Source organism: Chiloscyllium plagiosum, chromosome 27 (genome assembly GCF_004010195.1).
Source record: "Chiloscyllium plagiosum isolate BGI_BamShark_2017 chromosome 27, ASM401019v2, whole genome shotgun sequence".
NCBI lineage: Eukaryota > Metazoa > Chordata > Chondrichthyes > Orectolobiformes > Hemiscylliidae > Chiloscyllium > Chiloscyllium plagiosum.
This window is the reverse complement of record NC_057736.1, coordinates 15,056,532-15,076,121: the sequence shown is the minus strand read 5'-3', so window position 1 is coordinate 15,076,121 and position 19,590 is coordinate 15,056,532. Positions and strand designations below refer to the sequence as shown.

General features: G+C 39.4%; 1 protein-coding gene across 6 annotated transcripts in view; it reads right to left on the bottom strand.

The window, feature by feature from the left end:
* Window positions 1-19,590, bottom strand: part of LOC122563584 (ribosomal protein S6 kinase 2 alpha-like) — a 214,021-nt gene that overhangs the window by 104,477 nt on the left and 89,954 nt on the right. For 4 of the 6 annotated variants that reach the window (XM_043717500.1, XM_043717501.1, XM_043717494.1 and 1 more), the window contains one exon: window positions 12,526-12,579. The exons of 1 other annotated variant lie outside the window; for it this stretch is intronic. In XM_043717500.1, coding sequence (XP_043573435.1) covers window positions 12,526-12,579 — 54 coding nt within the window. Of the gene's footprint in view, window positions 1-12,525; window positions 12,580-14,401; window positions 14,480-19,590 lie in introns of those variants that run through there. One more of the 6 variants, XM_043717499.1, reaches the window with a different exon arrangement.

Below are 19,590 nucleotides of genomic sequence, written 5' to 3'. Positions count from 1 at the left end.
GATCATGGCTGATCTGTTCCAGGCCTCAATATTTCAAAAATCTATCCAGCTCCTCTTTAAATACTTTGAGTGATCTGTCACTGTCATTGGGTCAAATCCTGGAATTTCCTCCCTAATGGTATTGTGGGTCAACATACAGCATGCGGACTGCAATGGTTTAAGGTACCAGCTCACCACCACCTTCTCAAGGGTAACTAGGGATGGGCAACAAAATGCTGGCCAACCATCAATGTCCATGTCCAACGTGTGAATAAAAAAAATTACATTGGGGTAGAAACTTTCAGAGGTTCCACACTCTCAGAGAAGAAACTCCTTTGCATCTCAATTTTAAACAAGTAGCCCCTCAATCTGCAACTCTGTCCCCTCCAAAGTAGAAACATTTTCTTAGCATTTACCTTTACAAGCCCCTCAGAATCATGTCCGTTTCAATAAGATCACCGCGACTCTTCTAAACTATGAGATCATAAAAGATGTAGGAGCAAAAGTAGGAAATTCAGCCCATTACTCTGTCATTCAATGAGATCTCTGCTGACTTGATAACCACCAACTCCACTTTCCTGTTTTTCCCTATAACCCCTGATTTCCATTATTCATTAAAAATCTGTCCATCTCAGCATTGAATATACTTAACAACCCAGCCTTGACAGTCCTCTACAGCAAATTATTCCACAAACTCACTGTCTTCTGAAATAAGATAAATAGACAAAGTCTTTTCCCTGGGATCGGGGAGTCCAGAACTAGAGGGCATAGGTTTAGGGTGAGAGGGGAAAGATATAAAAGAGACCTAAGGGGCAACGTTTTCATGCAGAGGGTGGTACGTGTATGGAATGAGCTGCCAGAGGATGTGGTGGGGGCTGGTACAATTGCAACATTTACTAGGCATTTGGATGGGTATATGAATAGGAAGGGTTTGGAGGGATATGGGCCGGGTGCTGGCAGGTGGGACTAGATTGGGGTGGGATATCCGGTCGGCGTGGACAGGTTGGACCGAAGGGTCTGTTTCCATGCTGTATATCTCTATGACTCTAAGAGTTTCCTCCTCACCTGCCTTAAATGGACAAGGGTTGATTCTGAGATTATGCTGTCTGGTCAAAGACTGTCCTACAGTGATAAACAACTTATTTATATCTACCCTGTCAAGTTCCCTAACAACCTTATATGTTTCAATAAGGTCATCTCTCATTCTTCTATATTTTAATGAGTACAATCTACTCAAAATTTCTTCTTAAGATAGACCATCCTATATATTAACTCTGCCTCATAAGACAAATCCTCCATACCGGTTATTGGTCTACTGAACCTTCTCTGGATTTTCTCCAATGTTATTATATCTTTCCTTGGATAAAAGGCCCAAAACTGTTCATAGTTTTCAAGCTGTCATCTGGCTAGTTTCTTGCATAGTTTTACTAAACCTTCCTACATTTATATTCCATTCCCTTTGAAATAAAGGACAACATTCTGTTTGTCTTCCTTATTACCTGCTGAACTTAGATATTAGCTTTTTCTGATTCACAGACAAGAATTCTTAAATCTCTCTGCAGCTTTCTCCAATTAAATAATATTCAGCTCTTCTGTTCTCCCATCCAAAGCACATATAGTCATTCCTCCATATCTGCATGCAATGATTCCATTCCTGACAGGCCCAGCGAATGCTAAGATTCGTGAGTGCAGAACTACTTTAAAAGTGGGTTATAGGGGATATGCGATTTTTGCCCTTGGTTGCTGATTTTTGTTTTTACATATTTTTTGGTACAGATAGGTGAATTCATGATTCATGATTTTGCGGATACAGAGGATTTACTATAGCCTCACGTTACCCACATTATTTTCAATCTGCCAATTTTTGGCCCACTCACTTAATAGAATAGGATCCATACAATGTGGAAACAGGTCATTTAGCCAAACAAGTCCACACCAATTCTCCAAAGAGCATCCCACCGAGACCCAGACCCCCTTGCCTATCCCTGTAATCCTGCATTTCTCATGGCTAACCTACATATCCCTGGACACAATGGGCGATTTAACATTGCCAAATCAGCTAACATTTTTGGATTGTGGGACGAAACCCGCATAGACACAGGGAGAACATACAAACTCCATACAGACAGTCCCCCGAGGCTGGAATTGAACCTGGCACTGTGACACAGCAGTGCTAACCACTGAGCCACTGTGCTGCCCCAGAAGTGTGGGGTTCATCCGACATCTATCTATATTACTCTGCAGACTCTTTGTGTCATCCTCACCATTTGATTTCAGACCTATTTTTGTGCCATTCACAAATTTGTCTATAGTACACAATACACCTTCTAAATAACTATGGCCTCAGCACTGGTCCCTGAGGCATGCCATTAGTTACATCTTTCAAATCTGAAAAGGACCCATTCATTCCAACTTTCTGTTTCCTGTTGTTAAGCAAACCTCGATCCATGCTCATACATTATCCCCAAACCTGAGGTCCTCATAAGATGTTCCGAATTCCATTTTATGTGTTGGGATACCAGGATTACACTTGCAGGGCATGTGTATCTATGGGTGCAACATTTTCCAGGATTATTTGGATGCTCACGTTTAGAAATAAATTTACAAGAAAGAATAAAATCATGAGTTCTCCAAATAATTCATTCCATATCTGAATTCAAATCTAACAAATACCAATAAGACGCAAGTCCTCTCTGTCTACAGAGGTTGTGTGGGAAACTAGCTCCAACTGATCGTAAGACTGAGTACAAAATTATTCAGTATTTAGTGCACGATGAAAATTTCACTGATACAGATCAGAGATAGCTATTACAGGAAACAAACATAATTCTGCTGCAGTTGAGAGCTTGCCTAAACCTATACAAAGTAGAAGGTGCTTTACCTTCAATCAGTCCAGCCGAAATCAGAATAGATTCTGGATATTTATTTGCTATGATAATGGATTGTTATAAAACCTCTGCTTTTAAACCAGATAAAAGTGTTCACAGAAGATAATAGTAAAATAGGGCTGAGTCACTCTGTCTTCGACAAGGGGTAGTCATGCCTGACAAATCTATTAGAATTCTTTGAGGTGGTAACAGAGGAAAGCCGGTGGACATGATCGATTTGGTTTCCAGAAGGGCTTTAACAAAGTGGCCTGCGAAATAAAATATGAGCCCATGGTGTTAGAGACAAGGTATTGATCTGGATAGAGGATTGACTGAGTAACAGAAGGCAGAGAGTGGGAATAAAGAGATCTTTTTCAGGATGGCAGCCGGTGACTAGTGGAGTTCTGCAGGGGCCCTTGTTGGAACTATAATGATTCGTGTTATACAATAACAATCTGGATGATGGAACTGAGGGCATTGTTGCTACAGTGCAGATGACATAGGATAGGTGGAGAGACAGATAATGCTGAGGTTGCAGGGAGGCTACAGAAGAGCTTGGATAGGATAGGTGAGTGGGCAAAGAAATAGCAACGGAATACAATGGGAGAAAGTGTGAGGTTATACATTATGGCAGAAAGAATAAGGGTGCAGGCTATTTCTAAACTGGGAAAAGCTTCGTAAATCTGAAAAAAAAAGGGACTTAGGAATCCTAGTTCAGGATTCTCTTAAGGTTAACATGCAAGTTCAGTAAGCATTCACTTCAGGGGGGCTAGAATGCAAGAGCAGCAATGTACTGCTATTCAGAGGTGTATTTCATTACTCACCAATTGCACTACAACGTAAATTACACAACGATTCAGTTTCTCTAATCTATTCCAATTTAAGCATTAGCTGCAATTTGCAAAACTACTTCAAGATTAACATTCTTCTTGCTTATGTTAGTTACAACACGAACAATGTGTCAGAAGTTGACCTGTGGCTCATGCAACAAGGATAAAAAATTAAAAATAAAAAGACAAAAATTCATTACTAGCTTTGAAAAATTTTAGTTTAGAAGTTCTCGCTACAAGCTAAAGATTTAAAAATGTTTAAAATTGAGTTTGGAACAGATTGCTAGTTAGCCAAATATCTCTTATGGAAGCAATTATGGAGAAATCTTAAATTTTGCTCCTTGTCGTGAGAATTCTCCAAACATAGCCGGCTAAATTTAATCCTGCATTATATATAATCTAATCCCAACCATTTTCTATTCATTGCAGTTTATTTCACTTCTCCTTCCACACGTCAGTCTTTTGCCTCAGTTCCTCTTCCCCATCCTTTCAACTTGACAAAAATGGGGGAAGGGAATTTCAATCAACTACTTATCAGATCTCTTCTTAAAAGATGCAGTTGCAATTAAGAGCAATGTGCTTGCTAAATAAATATATAACCATGATCAAATAATCTTAGGTGAGCTGATTTGATGGGTTTAAAAAGTTTGTTGAAAATATACAAAGCGGCATTATTCAGGTCAAAATAGATAATACTAATTCTAATTAGTTGAAATGATAGACAAGATTGATGCAATAGTTGATGTTAGATCTTATCTAACACATTCCAATGGGCTGATTGCAAGAGTAGAAAACAAGTTAATTTTCAACCCTACTGAGTTAATCATATTGGGTGTAATTATCAATATCAAATGACTTAAATAACAAAACTTCCAATAACTACAACTTCACCAATTTTCCCTTCACTTTGGCACTAAAAGAAACCAGAGAAGCAACATTTCTTACTCTCAACTCTGAAAACAGGCAGTAAAAATACACAGAATTATAGGGAAGCAATGCCATAATGGTAATATTACTAGACTAGTAATTCCCATACTAATCCCCAGGCTACTATTCTAAGGACATGAACTCAAATTCCACAATGGTAGATCATAAAATTTTAATTCAATAAAGATCTAGAATATAACGATAGCCTAATGACAACCATGTAACCACTGGCAATTGTCATAAAAACTCAACTGGATCACTCGTGAACAAGATCTGCCATCATTACCTGATCTGGCCTACTTGTGATTCCAGACGCACAACAATGTGATTGACACTTAATTGCTGTTCTGAGCAGTTAGGGATGGGTGATAAATGCTCATCCAACCAGTGACACCCACAACCCAAGAGTGAATTAAAAGAAGAGAATTCAGTTCAGAAGTTGAATAGTGATCAGTCAAGATCAGTCCATAGACCACAGGGATTATTAGAGTACCCTTTTGAAGAAGGTCAAACCAAATACAACTTCCATTCAAATAAAAAAGTACCAATGCACTCCACAAAGGTGTATAGAAAGCAGATGCCTAGCCTGGAATGAAGAAATCAGCAGGAATTATCAAACATTTGTTCCATGAGCTGGCTGTTATGCAGATTTTAAAGGAGAAGCGAAGTAGAGAGTTGGAGAAATTTAGAAGGGAAAAATCATGCTGACAAAATCTGTGTTTCCTACAATGGGTTAACAGAAAAGGAAGATACTCAAGAGACTAAAAACTGAGAACCAAAGGAATATAACACTAACTGAAAGTATTGGGAAAACATGGTGAGGTCATAGAAGATTTTAAAGAAAATCAGAAGGATTCTTACTTTAGGCTTTGGAGTTGAGGAGTCAAGATAAATTAACAAAAGACAGGATTCATAAGAGTCACAACAGGTGTAAAGATACAGACAAGTTGGAGTTTAAAGAGTTCAAGACAGTGGGAAGTTAACAAAAATAGTTTTGAAGTTGTCAAATTCAGAAACAACAAAAAACAAGTGTGAAGGTTTCACTGAAAGCTGTTGGAAGTATAGCAACTATTAAAATGAATGATTTGGAGGTGCTGGTGTTGGACTGGGGTGTACAAAGCTAAAAATCATACAACACCAGGTTATAGTCCGACAGATTTATTTGGAAGCACTAGCTTTTGGAGTGCTGCTTCTTTATCAGGTGGTTGTGGATTATAACAATAATTTGGAACAAAGCCAAAACAGTTGTTTAAGGATAAGAAACCACTGACAGTATTAATGAGTGTGGGGTGATAAATGCAGCAGTGAGTTGCATGATCAAGATTGAGTGTGAAGAGAATCAGAGGAGCAGAAGGTGGTGTCAAACATGAGATGAAACTGGCAATCAAGGAAGAATATAGAAAGGATACAGAAGCTGCTGGCATGGGTTTAAGATTGGTGATGACACTGGAGCAGGGAAAGGAATGTAAGATTTTTATTGTCACGTGTATTTTACAGTGAGAAAAACAGTAAAATACAATGAAAAGCTTTTCCACTGTTGCCACAAGCCGGCACTATTTTAAATAATTTTAAGAATAAGAATGAGAAGAAAAAGGAGATGGTTGCACAGCTAGCATTACCCACAGTTGGACCACTGTTCAGTAAGGTTCCTAGATGAACTTGATTAGTCTTTTCTTGCCTATTTTTGATATGTTTGTAAGAAATGAGGGGCAGGTGGAGTAAAATAAAGTCAATAATCAATGTTTAACTGGTGACATCAGTTTTCCTTGACAGCCTATTCATGCTGCCCTGAACTTATCTGGTGTATTGAGCTCTACAGAAGGGGAAGGTTCCATTTTTCATCCCTGGTTTGTGAACAGGAAATAATTAGTGTATGATCAAGTTGTAGAAGTGAAGAAGGTCAAATAGAAGACTTTAGCGACATTATTATTCATTACAGCTTCCACAAGAAAATAAACAAGGTAGATAGAATCAGGCCTGGCTGCAAAATGTCATGCATCCAAACCAGCTTGATGTCAACTATCCGACCTCATGCATGAAAAACACCAACTGACAAGGTACAGGAGAGCTGTCAATGGGTGTGAATTTACACTCTAGCATGAATCACTATCACTGGAGGAGAGATGCAAACAGGACAAAATAGGGGGAAAAAACTATAGCTGCTCTATCACTTAAACTTAAAATGAATGGTATCACTGGAAACAATGACCTTAGGGGATATTTTTAATTCATTAGTGGAATTTGGGCATTGCTAGTTGGACCAATATTTATTGCCGATCATTTAGTTGCACTTGAGAAGGTAGTAGTTAGCTTCCTTCTTGAACTGCTGCAATCCATTTGTTAGGTCACACACAGTGCCATTAGGGAGTGAGTTCCAGAATTTTGACCCAGCAATATTGCCAACCAGGATGGTGAGTGGCTTGAAGGGAAATTTGTAGGTTGTCATGACCTATATATTAGCTGCACATGTCCTTTTATATGGTAGTGCGTGAGTGTTTAGAAGATGCTGTCTAAGAGCCTTGGTGAATTTCTGCATAACATCAGGCTACCAATCATAGATGGTGGAAGGACTGAATGTTTGTGCATGTTCTGTTGATCAAGCTTGCTGCTCTATCCTGAACGGAGTCAAGCTTCTTGAGTGTTGTTGGAGCTGCACTAATTCAGGCAAAAGGGGATTATTCCATCACACTCTTGACAGGTGTATTTGTAACTGGAAGCCTGTGGTCCAACAGTGCTGGGTCCCTTACTGTTAGCTGTATTTATTAATGGTCTAGATAAAAATTCATTCATGGGATGAGGGTGTTGCTGGCTAGGCCAACATTTTTTTGCCTTTCCCTAATTGCCCAGAGGGCAGTTAAGAGCCAATCACATTGCTGAGGGTCTGGAGTCACATGTAGGCCAGATAAGATAAGGATGGCAGTTTCCTTCTCTTAAGGACATTTGTGAAACAGATGGTGTTTTCCTAACAATTGGCAATGGATTCATGGTCATCATTAAACTCCAATTTTTTTTATTGAATTCAGCATGGCAGGATTCGAACAGAGGTCCCCAGACCACTACCTGGGCCTCTCAATTAACAGTGATAATACCACTATGCATCACCTCCCCTAAAATATAGGGAAAGCAGCATACTGAATTCAGCCATGATCATATTGAATGGCGGAGCAGGCTCAATTGGCTGAATGGCCTACTCCTACTCCCGTTTTCTGTGTTTGTGTAAATTTAGGAATATGATCCGTGAGTTTGTCAATAACACCAATATTGGTGACGTGGTAAATAGCAAGGAGTAAAGCCTTAGACCACAGGATGGTATTGATGGGCTGAAGGTGGCAAATTGAATTTAATCCTGAAAAGAGATGATACATGTTTGGGAGGATTAACAAGGCAAGGGAGTACACAATGAACGGTAGGACCCCAGGAAGTACAGAGTATTGGAGGGACCTTGATGTGCAAGTCCATAGATCCAGGACAGGTAGATACATGGCTAAGAAAGCATATGGGATACTTGCCTTTATTAGTCAAGGCATTGTACAGAACAGCAAATGAGTTCTTAAGAAACTGGATATAACTATAGTTGGGTCACTGCTGGAGTATTGTGTACAGTTCTGGTCACTATACTATAGGGTCAATGTCATTGCACTAAAGAGAATGCAGAAGAAATTCATCAGAATGCCTCTGGACTGAAGCAATTCAACAATGAACAGATTCTAGATAGGCTAGAGTTGTTTTCCCTAGGGCACAGACAATTGAAGGGGATCTGATTGAGGTATATGTCTTAGGTGCATAGGCAGGTAGATGGGAAGAAACCTTACCCCTTAGAAGTGGGGTCAATAACCGGGGGCACAGTTTTAAGGTGTAGAATGGATTTGAGGAAAAGAGTTTTCGCCCAGACTGTCATGGATATCTGGAAATCACTGTATAAAAGGATGGTTGGGGGGGGGGGGGGGCACAGGGACAGGCCTGTAAGATTTAGTGGTTGCTAGCGTTGGTGGAAGGACTTAATACCAATTTGTATTTATATGTTTTGGCTGAGTGACACAAAATAAAGAGAAATGGTTTAAAAATAGGTCAAATGGGACAAAAGGCCTCCTTTGACATTATAACAATTATGTGATACTTTAATGTAATAAAATGTCCCAAAGAATTTCACAGTATTGTGGAACAAAATATGATACCAAATCACAGAAGGAGATATCAAGGCAAGTGACCAAAAACTTGGTCAAAGCGACAGACTTTAAGAAGTCTAGGGGGAAAGCAAGGTGGATGGATGGGGAACGGGTGACAAAATAGTGTAAGGAAGGAATTCCAGAACTTAGTTAAGCCAAAGGCACTTGGTAAAATAGTTCAATGGGATAGCAATTAAAATTTAGACTGCTTAAGAGATAAGAACTTAAGGAGTGCTGGTATATTGGAAGATTGTAGGACTGAAGGAGGTTGCAAAATGGAGAGAAGCCAAATTACAAGGTGACTTTTAAAGCCAAGATGAGAACTCTAAAATGGAGGTCTTGTTTAACCAATAGATTAGGGTTAAGGAAAAACCACAGGGTTTTTATAAATATGAGGATCTGAAATGTGAATACAGGCTGAGGTAACCAGTCATTGTCAGGACCAACCACTTAATACATGCTCTTACTAACTCAGGTGGCAATAAAATGGCTTCTCAAAGCAAATAATATGACAAAATGGCTTGTAGGCTGCAAATTAACAGTTCTGTTTGAAGTTGCATAAAATGGCTTTTAACCCTGCTAAAACTGTATAATTGACTAACCACAGTCTGCTTCAACAAAGATTACCACACAATGCTTCCTTTACAGCACAGAAATAACTAAACTAGATAAGACACTACTGGCCATCCTAACTGACCTTCAAGTGCAGGTGGAAAACTCGGTCCGTGAGATAAAAATAGCTTGAGTGTTGGAAAACAAAGTTGGTTCCCAGGATATAACATTGGGTTGAGTTGGTGTCAATAAAACCATTCTGTTAATTGATTGGTAATTGTCTTAATGTACTATATAATTATGTCCAGTACCTCTCTTTAAGAAAAGAATAAAAATGTCTTTGTTTTAAGCTATGTGCGCAGCTCCTCTGAGGAACACAGAAGTGTTTAAGCTCTGTGTTTCTGGACGATCTGTGCCCGGCCGTATAAAAAATAAAGTGTGAAGTCTTAATGGACCAGACCGACTGCGAGTTTTTATTGACTGATCACGGAACAGAGAGACCCCGCCCGGGGGTCCAGATCTTCAAATACATTAAAGATAAAAGGGTAACTAGGGAGAGAATAGGGTACCTTAAAGATCAGTTAGGCAGTCTATGTATGGAGCCGCAGGAGATGGGGGAGATACTAAACAAGTATTTTGCATCAGTGTTTGCTGTGGAGAAGAATATGGAAGACATAGAATGTGGGCAAATAGATGGTGACATCTTGAAAAATGCCCATATCACAAAGGAGGAGGTGCTGGATGTCTTGAAATGCATACAAGTGGATAAATCCCCAGGACCTGATCAGGTGTACCCTAGAACTCTGTGGGAAGCTAGGGAAGTGATTGCTGGGCCTCTTGTTGAGATACTTGTACCATCGATAGTCACAGGTGAGGTGTCGGAAGACTGGAGATTGGCTAACGTGGTGCCAGTGTTTAGGAAAGGTGGTAAGAAAAAGTCAGAAAACCATAGAACAGTGAGCCTGACATCGGTGATGGGCAAGTTGTTGGAGGGAATCCTCAGAGATGGGATTTACATGTATTTGGAAAGGCAAGGACTGATTAGGGACAGGCAGCATGGCTTTGTGAATGAGAAATCATGTCTCACAAACTTGATTTGAGTTGTTTGAAGAAATAACAAAGACGATTGATGAGGGCAAAATGATACACGTGATCTATAGGGATTTCAGTAAGGCGTTTAACAAGGTTCCTAATGGGAGACTAGTTAGCAAGGTTAGCTCTCATGGATTACAGGGAGAGCTAACCATTTGGATACAAAACTGGCTTGAAGGTAGAAGAAAGAGGGTGGTGGTGGAGGGCTGCTTTTCAGACTGTGACCAGTGGTGTGTCACAAGGATTGTCGTTCATATAAATGATTTGGGTGTGAACATAGAAGGTATAGTTAGTAAGTTTGCAGATGACACCAAAATTGGAGGTGTACTGGACAGCGAAGAAGGTTATCTCAGATTACAACAGGATCTTGATCAGATGGGCCAATGGGCTGAAGAGTGGTAGATGGAGTTTAATTTAGATAAAGGCAAGGTGCTGCATTTTAGAAAAGCAAATCAGAACAGGACTTATACACTTAATGGCAAGGTCCTGGGGAGTGTTGCTGAACAAAGAGACCTTGGAGTGCAGGTTCGTTGTTCCTTGAATGTAGAGTTTCAGGTAGACAGGATTAAGAAGGCAGCATTTGGTTTGCTTTTCTTTATTGGTCAGAATATTGAGCAGAGGAGTTGCGAGGTCATGTTGTGGCTGTACAGGACATTGGTTAGGCCACTGTTGGAATATTGCGTGCAATTCTGGTCTCCTTCCTATCGGAAAGATGTTGTGAAATTTGAAAGGGTTCAGATTTGCAAGGATGTTGCCAGGGTTGGAGAGGCCAAATAGGCTGGGGCTGTTTTTCCTGGAGTGTCAGCGGCTGAGGGATGACCTTATTGAGGTTTATAAAATCATAAGGGGCATGGATAGGATAAATAGACAAGGTATTTTCCCTGGGGTTGAGACAGGGATTGGTGATAACATCTGTAATCTCAATATTTAATTGAAGGTCATTTCTGCCCAAGCCGTATTGGATGTCAGATAAACAGTAGGACAATTTAAAGCATAGTGGAGGAGTCAAGTGAGATGGTGTGAGATAGAACTGGGTGCCATAAGTGTAAATGTAGAAAAAGAGGTGCTTTTGAATGATTTCAAAGAGGGATATTATGTATATCAGAAATAGCAGGGGCCTAAGGATGGATCCTTGAGGGACACCAGAGGTAACTGCATGAGTATGGGAGACAAGCTACCAGTAATAATTTCCTAGCCATAATTAGATGGATAAGAATGGAGCCACATAAGTACAGTTCCACTCAGCTGGACAACAATGGACAAAGGCTGAACGTGGTCAGCATGAACGGGTTGGATTGAAGGGTCTGTTTCCATGCTGTACGTCTCTATGACTCTATTACTCTATAACTATTTAAAAGCTGCTGATAAGTTCAAGAGGATGAAAATTTGCTTTCATCATTCCTGGATAACACTTTTCATAGGATACATAATCTAGCTCATCAACCTTTCCCATAATTCTATATGTAGTTAATCAAAGGTTTCGGACTATTTTCATAAACAGAAATAAAGCTTAGATTAAGTTTTACTGTTTTACACACAAAAATGTGAGTGTGAAGCAGAGGTAAGGCAAACAAGCTCCTTGAGCTTGCCCTGTCATTTGATAAGATCACTGCTGTCTAGTATTGCTCCAACCCCATTGTCCTGTCTCCCTTGACAATGAAGAATCTAACTCTGCTTTAAAAATATTCAAATGGTTCAGCTGCTTGGTGCATTGTCACCAGATATTTTTATAAGTAAACTGAAGATTCAACAACATTATTTGTGTTAGACATGCAGAGTGCATGCATTTCAAACCTACTGATCATTGAAATTATGGAAATGCTGAAGTGTCAATTTAGAAAACAGAATTCATGCAGATTTGCTAAGAAATAGATGAATGCAGTGTATCTGGTGAGTGTGAGTATTTAATAGGACAAAAATATTTTACTGTATTGTACATCACATACAAAGTTAACAAAAGTTATTTAGGAAGTTGTATCATAGTTCAAGAGAGAAGAAAGCAAGGCCAGAAACTTCCATTTCAAAGCCATTAGTGGAAACTTTGCCAAACAAGGTAAAATAGTGCAGTTGATTGGAAAAGAGGGTATGTGCATAGCAAGCGTTGCATCTTACCTTACATTTTAAGGAGACAAAGTCCTTCTCTATCCATGTGATTTCTGATTTTGCCTAGATTAAGTCACAAAATAAATTATATGCAATGTAGATATTTGCACACCACTTAAACAATCCACATTTTTCTAACATTCGGGGTGGCATAGTGGTTAGCACTGTTGCCAGGGACCCGTGATCGATTCCACGCTTGGGCAACTGTCTGAGTGGAGTTTGCACATTCTCCCTGTTTCTGCATAGGTTTCCTCTGGGTGCTCCAGTTTCCTCCACAGTGCAAAGATGTGCAGGTTAAATTGTATGGCCATGTTAAATTGGCCATGGTATCCAGGGATGTGTAGCCTAGGTGGATTAGCTGTGGGAAATGCAGGACTTTAGGTTGGGGGGCTGGGTCTCGGTGGGATATTCTTTGGAGGGTCAGTATGGACTCGGGCTTAACAGCCTATTTCCACAATTTAGGGGTTCTATATTCCTGACTGTCATTAAAAATTAAGATGTAATCTCACCTGGGAGGATCCTAATTTAGCTTTACAATCCCTGCAACTCCATATATTTTTCTCTTTGCTTGTTGATAGTATCAGAAGCTTGCTTCATATGTCACACTGTTCAGTTTCCACTTGGTTTTGCGGGACATCAAATATAAATTAATTTCACAGACTAATTTAATTATACACTCATTAAACTGGAACTAAGAAATAAAAGGTAACTGCTGCTTGAGGCACTTGGATTTATTTTCACTTTGACCAGTTTACTACAACATGTGGTCCCATGAATTTACAAGTGAAGCAGTAACATTAGCACTTCTAATTTGATGAATTATTGAAGCAATTGCTGCAAAAATAGACTGTAATGAAAATTTCTCAATCTCCTCACCAATTTTCTCTTCACTGGGAACTATAAACCCATGGTGCACTGTATTTCCTTGAGCATCATCAGTCAATTATGTTGCAAATACAGCCATTTGTTAAACACCAGCTTATATCTCAAATGTGGGCAAAATAGTCAACAATACACGCATTACGGGAGTTGCTGATTAGTAGAACAAAGCCTGACTGGTTTTACCATTCCAAGTTTAGAAGTGGTGGCTCAGTGGTTAGCACTGCTGCCTCACAGCACCATGAACCTGGGTTTGATTCCAGCCTTGGGTGACTGTCTGTGGGGAGTTTGTACATTCTCCCAGTGTCTGCGTGGATTTCCTCCAGGTGCACCAATTTCCTCCCACAATCCAAAGATGTGCAGGTTAGGTGAACTGGTCATGCTAAATTGCCCACAGTGTTCAGGGATGTGTAGGTTAGGTGCACTAGTCAGGGGTAAGTATAGAGTAATGGGTTTGGGTGGGAGACTCTTTGGAGGATCGGTGTGGACTTGTTGGGCTGAAGGGCTTGTTTCCACACTGTAGGAATTCTAAACAAAAAGTGCTGAAGGTAATTGTAGCCCCAGCGAAATTAACTCAGCACAAACTGGTGGTTAAAATTATTACCATGTTCTTCAATGCAGTTCAGAACTTTCTTAGGTAAGGCTTGCACCAACACAATCATTAATGAAGTTATAAAAATTATTTCAAGAGTGGCTGCATCTTACACACATCTTAGAACATGAGATGAAGCAGAGGCTGAGGTAATTTGGTCAGGATGGAAGGCCTTAACTGAAAAACTGTCAATTCATTAGCATTAACCCTCTAGAATCTCCTGCTAAACAAGAGAGAAAGAGAGAGACAACAAAAATGCTCAAGAAAGATATGTCTGCACCTTTCAAGCTCCTGTCACATGATCAAACTATTCTTCTCAAGAGTGAGAAGGAAATAACCACAAGAGCCAAAACTGAATAACTCTCCTCCAGGTTACAACTGATTACTTAACACAATCAAAAACTAACAACTTGCCTCTTGTAACTTGGATTTACTGCCAAACAGTGCCTTCATCATATTGTACCAACTAGTGACCGCTAGCCATGTCCACAATGTAGCTGCAGTAAAATTACACAAACTAGACTTCAGTTTCTTATTCAAAGTCTTCTGCAATTTCCGGGTAAAAAACCACAACCGTCACTCATAATGTACACTACCAATTCAAAAACTAAGCACTAGTTCCTTCATTGAACTACTAATTCTAACTAAACTACTATGGCCTGCAAGTTTGATTTTACACCTCAAGAATCAAAAGTTTCTAACCGATCAATAAAGTCCTTTTGAGGAAACCTGAAACTATCTCGCTGCAATTACTATTTTGAAGAAGGGGTGGTGGAGGATAGATAATATTTTTGGCTTGTAACTAATTTTTAATTTGGATATTTCTTGTATATTGCTAGAACTTGCAGAATTCAATATAAATGCTATAAGAATTCTCAAAAAATTTGATAAACTGTAAGACTATAAGTCCATAAATTAGAAGATGAAGGGCTTTTGCCCGAAACATCGATTTTCCTGCTCTTCGGATGCTGCCTGACCTGCTGTGCTTTTCCAGCACCACTCTAATCTAGACATAAATTAGAAGAACAGAGTTAGGCCATTCGGCCCATTGAGTTGCTCTGCCACTCATTCATTACTGACATACTTCTCAACTCTATTCTCCTGCCCTCATCCCATAACCTTTGATCCCTTTACTAATCAAGAAACTAACTACCTCTGTCAAAAATCACTCCATGAATTGGCCTCCATAGCCTTTTGCAGCAGAGTTCCACAGATTCACCACCCTCTGGCTGAAGAAATTCCTCCTCATCTCATATCTAAGGGGTCATTCCTTCCCTCCAAGGTTGTGTTTTTCGGTCTTAGTCTCTCCTACTAAAGGAAACATTTTCTCTGAGTCCACTCTTTCCAGGCCTCTCATGTTCTGTGCATTTCAAAGAGATTTCTCCTCATTCTTCTAAACTCCATCGAGTAAAGACTCAGAGTCCTCAACCACTTCTCATATGACAAGTCCTTCATCCCTAGGATCATTTTCTGACACCTACAAACACCAGCCCATCCTTCTTTAAATATGGGGCCCAAAATGTTTACAATATTCTAAATGCAATCTGACTGAAGCCTCTTAAAGCTTCAGCTGTACATCTCTGCCCTTGTATTTTAGCGCTCTCAAAATGAATTCTAACATTACATTTGCTCTCATAATTGTCAACTGAATCTGCATGTTAAGCTTAAGAGAATCCTGAAGTAGGACTCACAAGTTCCTTTGTGCTTCAGATTTCTGCAGTCTTTCTGTATTTAGAAAAGTCTACACTTCTATTTTATCTGCCAAAGTGCAAAAATCTCACACCTTTCCACACTGTATTCAATCTGTTACCACTTTGCCCACTCTCAGCCTGTCCAAGTCTTTCTGCAACCTTCCCACTTCCTCAACACATCACCAAATCCAGAATGGCCTGTTCCCCTGGGTTCTACTACAAGAAAGAACTTTCTTGTAGATATTCTAAGAATTCCTCTTTTTGGGATCTGCTACCTATCTGATCTTCCTAGTCCATCTGCATATCAAAGTTCCCCATGATTACTGTAATCGTGCCTTTCTTACATGTCTGCCCTTGACAAAGCCAAGCTGACTCAGCCCTATTTTACCTTGCACTTCCAAGTACTCCACAATCTCATCCTCAATAATGGACTCTAAAATTTTACCAACTACTAAGGTCAGGCTAACCAGCCTATAGTTTCCTGTCTTCTGTCTCCATCCCTTCATAAATAGTGGTGTTGCAATGGCATTTTCCATTCCTCTGGGATGCTCCTTGACTCCAGTGCGCCTAAAAGGTCACCACCAATGGCTCTACAATCTCCTTAGCTATCTTTTTCAGACCCCTGGGGTGTAGTCTTTCTGGGTGGGGTATGTATCCACCTTCAGACTTTTCAGCTTCCCCAGGACCTTCTACTTAGTGATGACCACTGACTGACCTCCTGCTTCTGACTATCTTGAAGGTTTGGTATGCTACTGGTATCTTCCACTGTAAAGAATGATGCAAGTAACTATTCAGCTCCGCTGTCATTTCTTTGCTTCCCATTCTGAGTTCATCAATCTCATTTTGCAACATCCAATATCCACTCTTACCTCTATCTTACCTTTTATATATCTAAAAACCTTTATCTTTTGTATATCTTAAAAATCTATTGCAATTTATTTTATATTACTGGCTAGCTTAGCCTCAATATTTCATCTTCTCCCCAATTTATTGCTCTTTTAGCTGGTTCTCTGCTGGTCTTTAAGACTTCCCAATCCTCTGGCTTCCTACTAATCCTCAGCACATTTTATGCTTATTCTTTTGCTTTTTCTTTTGCTTTTATGCTGTCGTGACTTCACTTGTCAGTTACCCATGGTTAGATGTCTTCTCCTTAGAATGTTTCTTCTCCCTCGTGATTGCTACTCTACAATCTTCCATGCTAGACTCTCCTTTGCGTCAAGTCTGGCCAGTTCCTCCTTCATGTCTTTGTAGTTACCCTTACTCAATCGTAATGCATCTGATACATCTAAATCAAGCTTCTCCCTTTCAAACTGCAGGTGAATTTTATCATATTGTGGCCATTGCTTCCTTGGGGATCTTTCAAGCTTTCTAATCAAGTCTGCCTCATTACACATCACCAAAACAAGGCTGGCTTATTCCCTAGTGGACTCTCTCACAAGTTGCTTCTAAAGATTCTCGTAGACATTCTACACATTCCTTTTCTTGGGGATCTGCTAGCTACCTGATGTTCCCAGTTCACCTGCATATTGAAGTCCCCCATGATTATTGTTATCCTGCCTCTCTTACATGCCTTTCTATCTCCCAATATATTTTCTGTTAGGAGGCCTCCCTAACTTAACTCCCATCAAGGTCTTCTTCCTTTGCAGTTCTCAACTCTACCCAATTCTGTGCTACTGGATCCCATATCACTTCTTGCTATTGATTTAATTTCACTTCTAATTAACAAGGCAACCCCGGACCCTCTGCCCATTTGTCTATCATTTTGTTAGGACACATATCCTTGGATATTTAATTCCCAGCCCCGATTCCCTTACCATCACGTCTCTCTGATGCCCATAACATCGTACACACCAATTTCAATCAGAGCTACATGTTCATTTACCTTGTTTCATATAATGCGCGCAGTTAAGTACAACACCCTCAGTCCTACACTGACTACCTTCTTTCTCATAATTGGCCCCTGATCTGCTGTGTCTGAAATTACATTCCTGACCCTTTCCATGCTTTCTGTCCAATTACTTGTTCTGGAAACTTTCATAACCTCTTCTGAGCCTTTCACCCTTTAAATAATCTGAAAGTGCTTGTGACCACCAATCACTGATGTTTTCCATCTCAAATGGACACCATCTTCTTTGCTACTGAGGAGCTTTTACACCAAAGTAGGAAATATAACTGTCCTCCAACTACTATGTACAGCATTGAGAATTTTGTAATTAGGTCTTACTTTCATCAGAACTCCAGAGATATCCACACATCATAAAATTGAAATGACTGTTGTCGTGTAACCCTAACACATGAAAACCAAGAGAGCTGTACAATATATGTCAGCACATTAAAATGCCTCATCGTGTTCAGTAGTCTTAACTTCCCCTAGTAAAATAAAACAGCATGAAAGGAAGTTGCAACAGTTGAAGAATCACTGCTGCGCCACAGCCATTTTCAGTAAATCAAGTTACCAAATACAACTATTGTGATAATTCTTCAAACATAATTTCTTTATCATGTTTCAATAATCGTGACTAATTTGTCCCATCAATATCAGATTTAACAAAAGACTCAAAGTACCCTATCATTATTTTATTTTTCCATTATATCTTTATTCGCCAATTCTATTACTTACTATTTCATAGCCAAATGAAGCTTTCATAATCTTGAAGTGCAGGCATTTCTGCTTCTTAAGTTAACCATGTACAGTTGGCTACCTCAAGTCTGAACCTCAAATGTTAGCAACTAAGAGAAAATACTCACCTTAAAAATAGGTGATACCCCATCTCTGCAGTGTTTGTTTATGGGGTTCAGAAAGCATGCTGCTCACCTAGTGTGCACTGTATGCAATACTTGTGAACCATGCAATATCCACAGAAAATATTACATACTTCTTGAGGAAAAAAATAGAGCTCTCACCTAACAGAATCATCTTATGGAAGATTCCACATCATCGAGGCACAGAAAAAAAAAGCACTTTGTTATGTAAAACAAAATTTCAATAAATGTAATACATTTAAAGTTAATGCCAATTGTTCAGAAGCCACTAAGGGACCCAATCCATTATTCCAAATTCTTGAAGCTATCATTTCAATTTCTTTAAGCTGTCATTCACTCAGATAAATGGAAAACCTATTATGCTGAAAGCCAGAAGCCCCAGAAACTTAGTAAAGCATTAACAATGACCACAACTGTCCAAACTCAAAACAGTCTTTGGAAGGAAAGAACAGCCTGTGCTCATTTCAATATCAATATGCCTGACAATTCAATGAAAGGTTAGATTTCTTCCAAGAGTCAAAGCTATTTTTTAACCTCTTAAATAATAGTTTAAAAGGTGACAGCATGGGCTGATAGGCCATTTTGTCACATTTTTCACTACAATATTAGACTATTTGACATAAGAACAAAAGTAGGCCATTCAGCCCATCAAATTTGTTCCATCATTCAACAAGATCACGGTTAACCTGAAAACTGTCAACTTCACTTTGATGCCATTTTCCCAAAAGACTTGAATCTCTTACTAATCAAAAAATCTGTCCATTTCAGCCTTGAGTATACCTAATAACACAGCATCAACATCCCTCTGCAGTAAAGATTCACTACCCTCTGAGAAAAGAAATTCTTCCTCATCTCTAACAAACCTGGCTTTCAGTACACTCACTTTCTTCATCCAAGTCATTAACACATATATTTAAATAACTGTCACCCCAGCACTCATCCCTGTGGCACCTTACTAGTTACACATTGCCATCCTGTTATTCCAACTCTCTATCTTCTATGAGTTAGACAATCCTCTATCCATGCTAATGTATTACCACCTAACCTTCAACCCTTATCTTTTTAAGTAGCCTAACATATGGTACCATATCAAATGCCTTCTTAAATTCCAAATAAATAACATCCACTGCTTCCCCTTTATCTATCCTG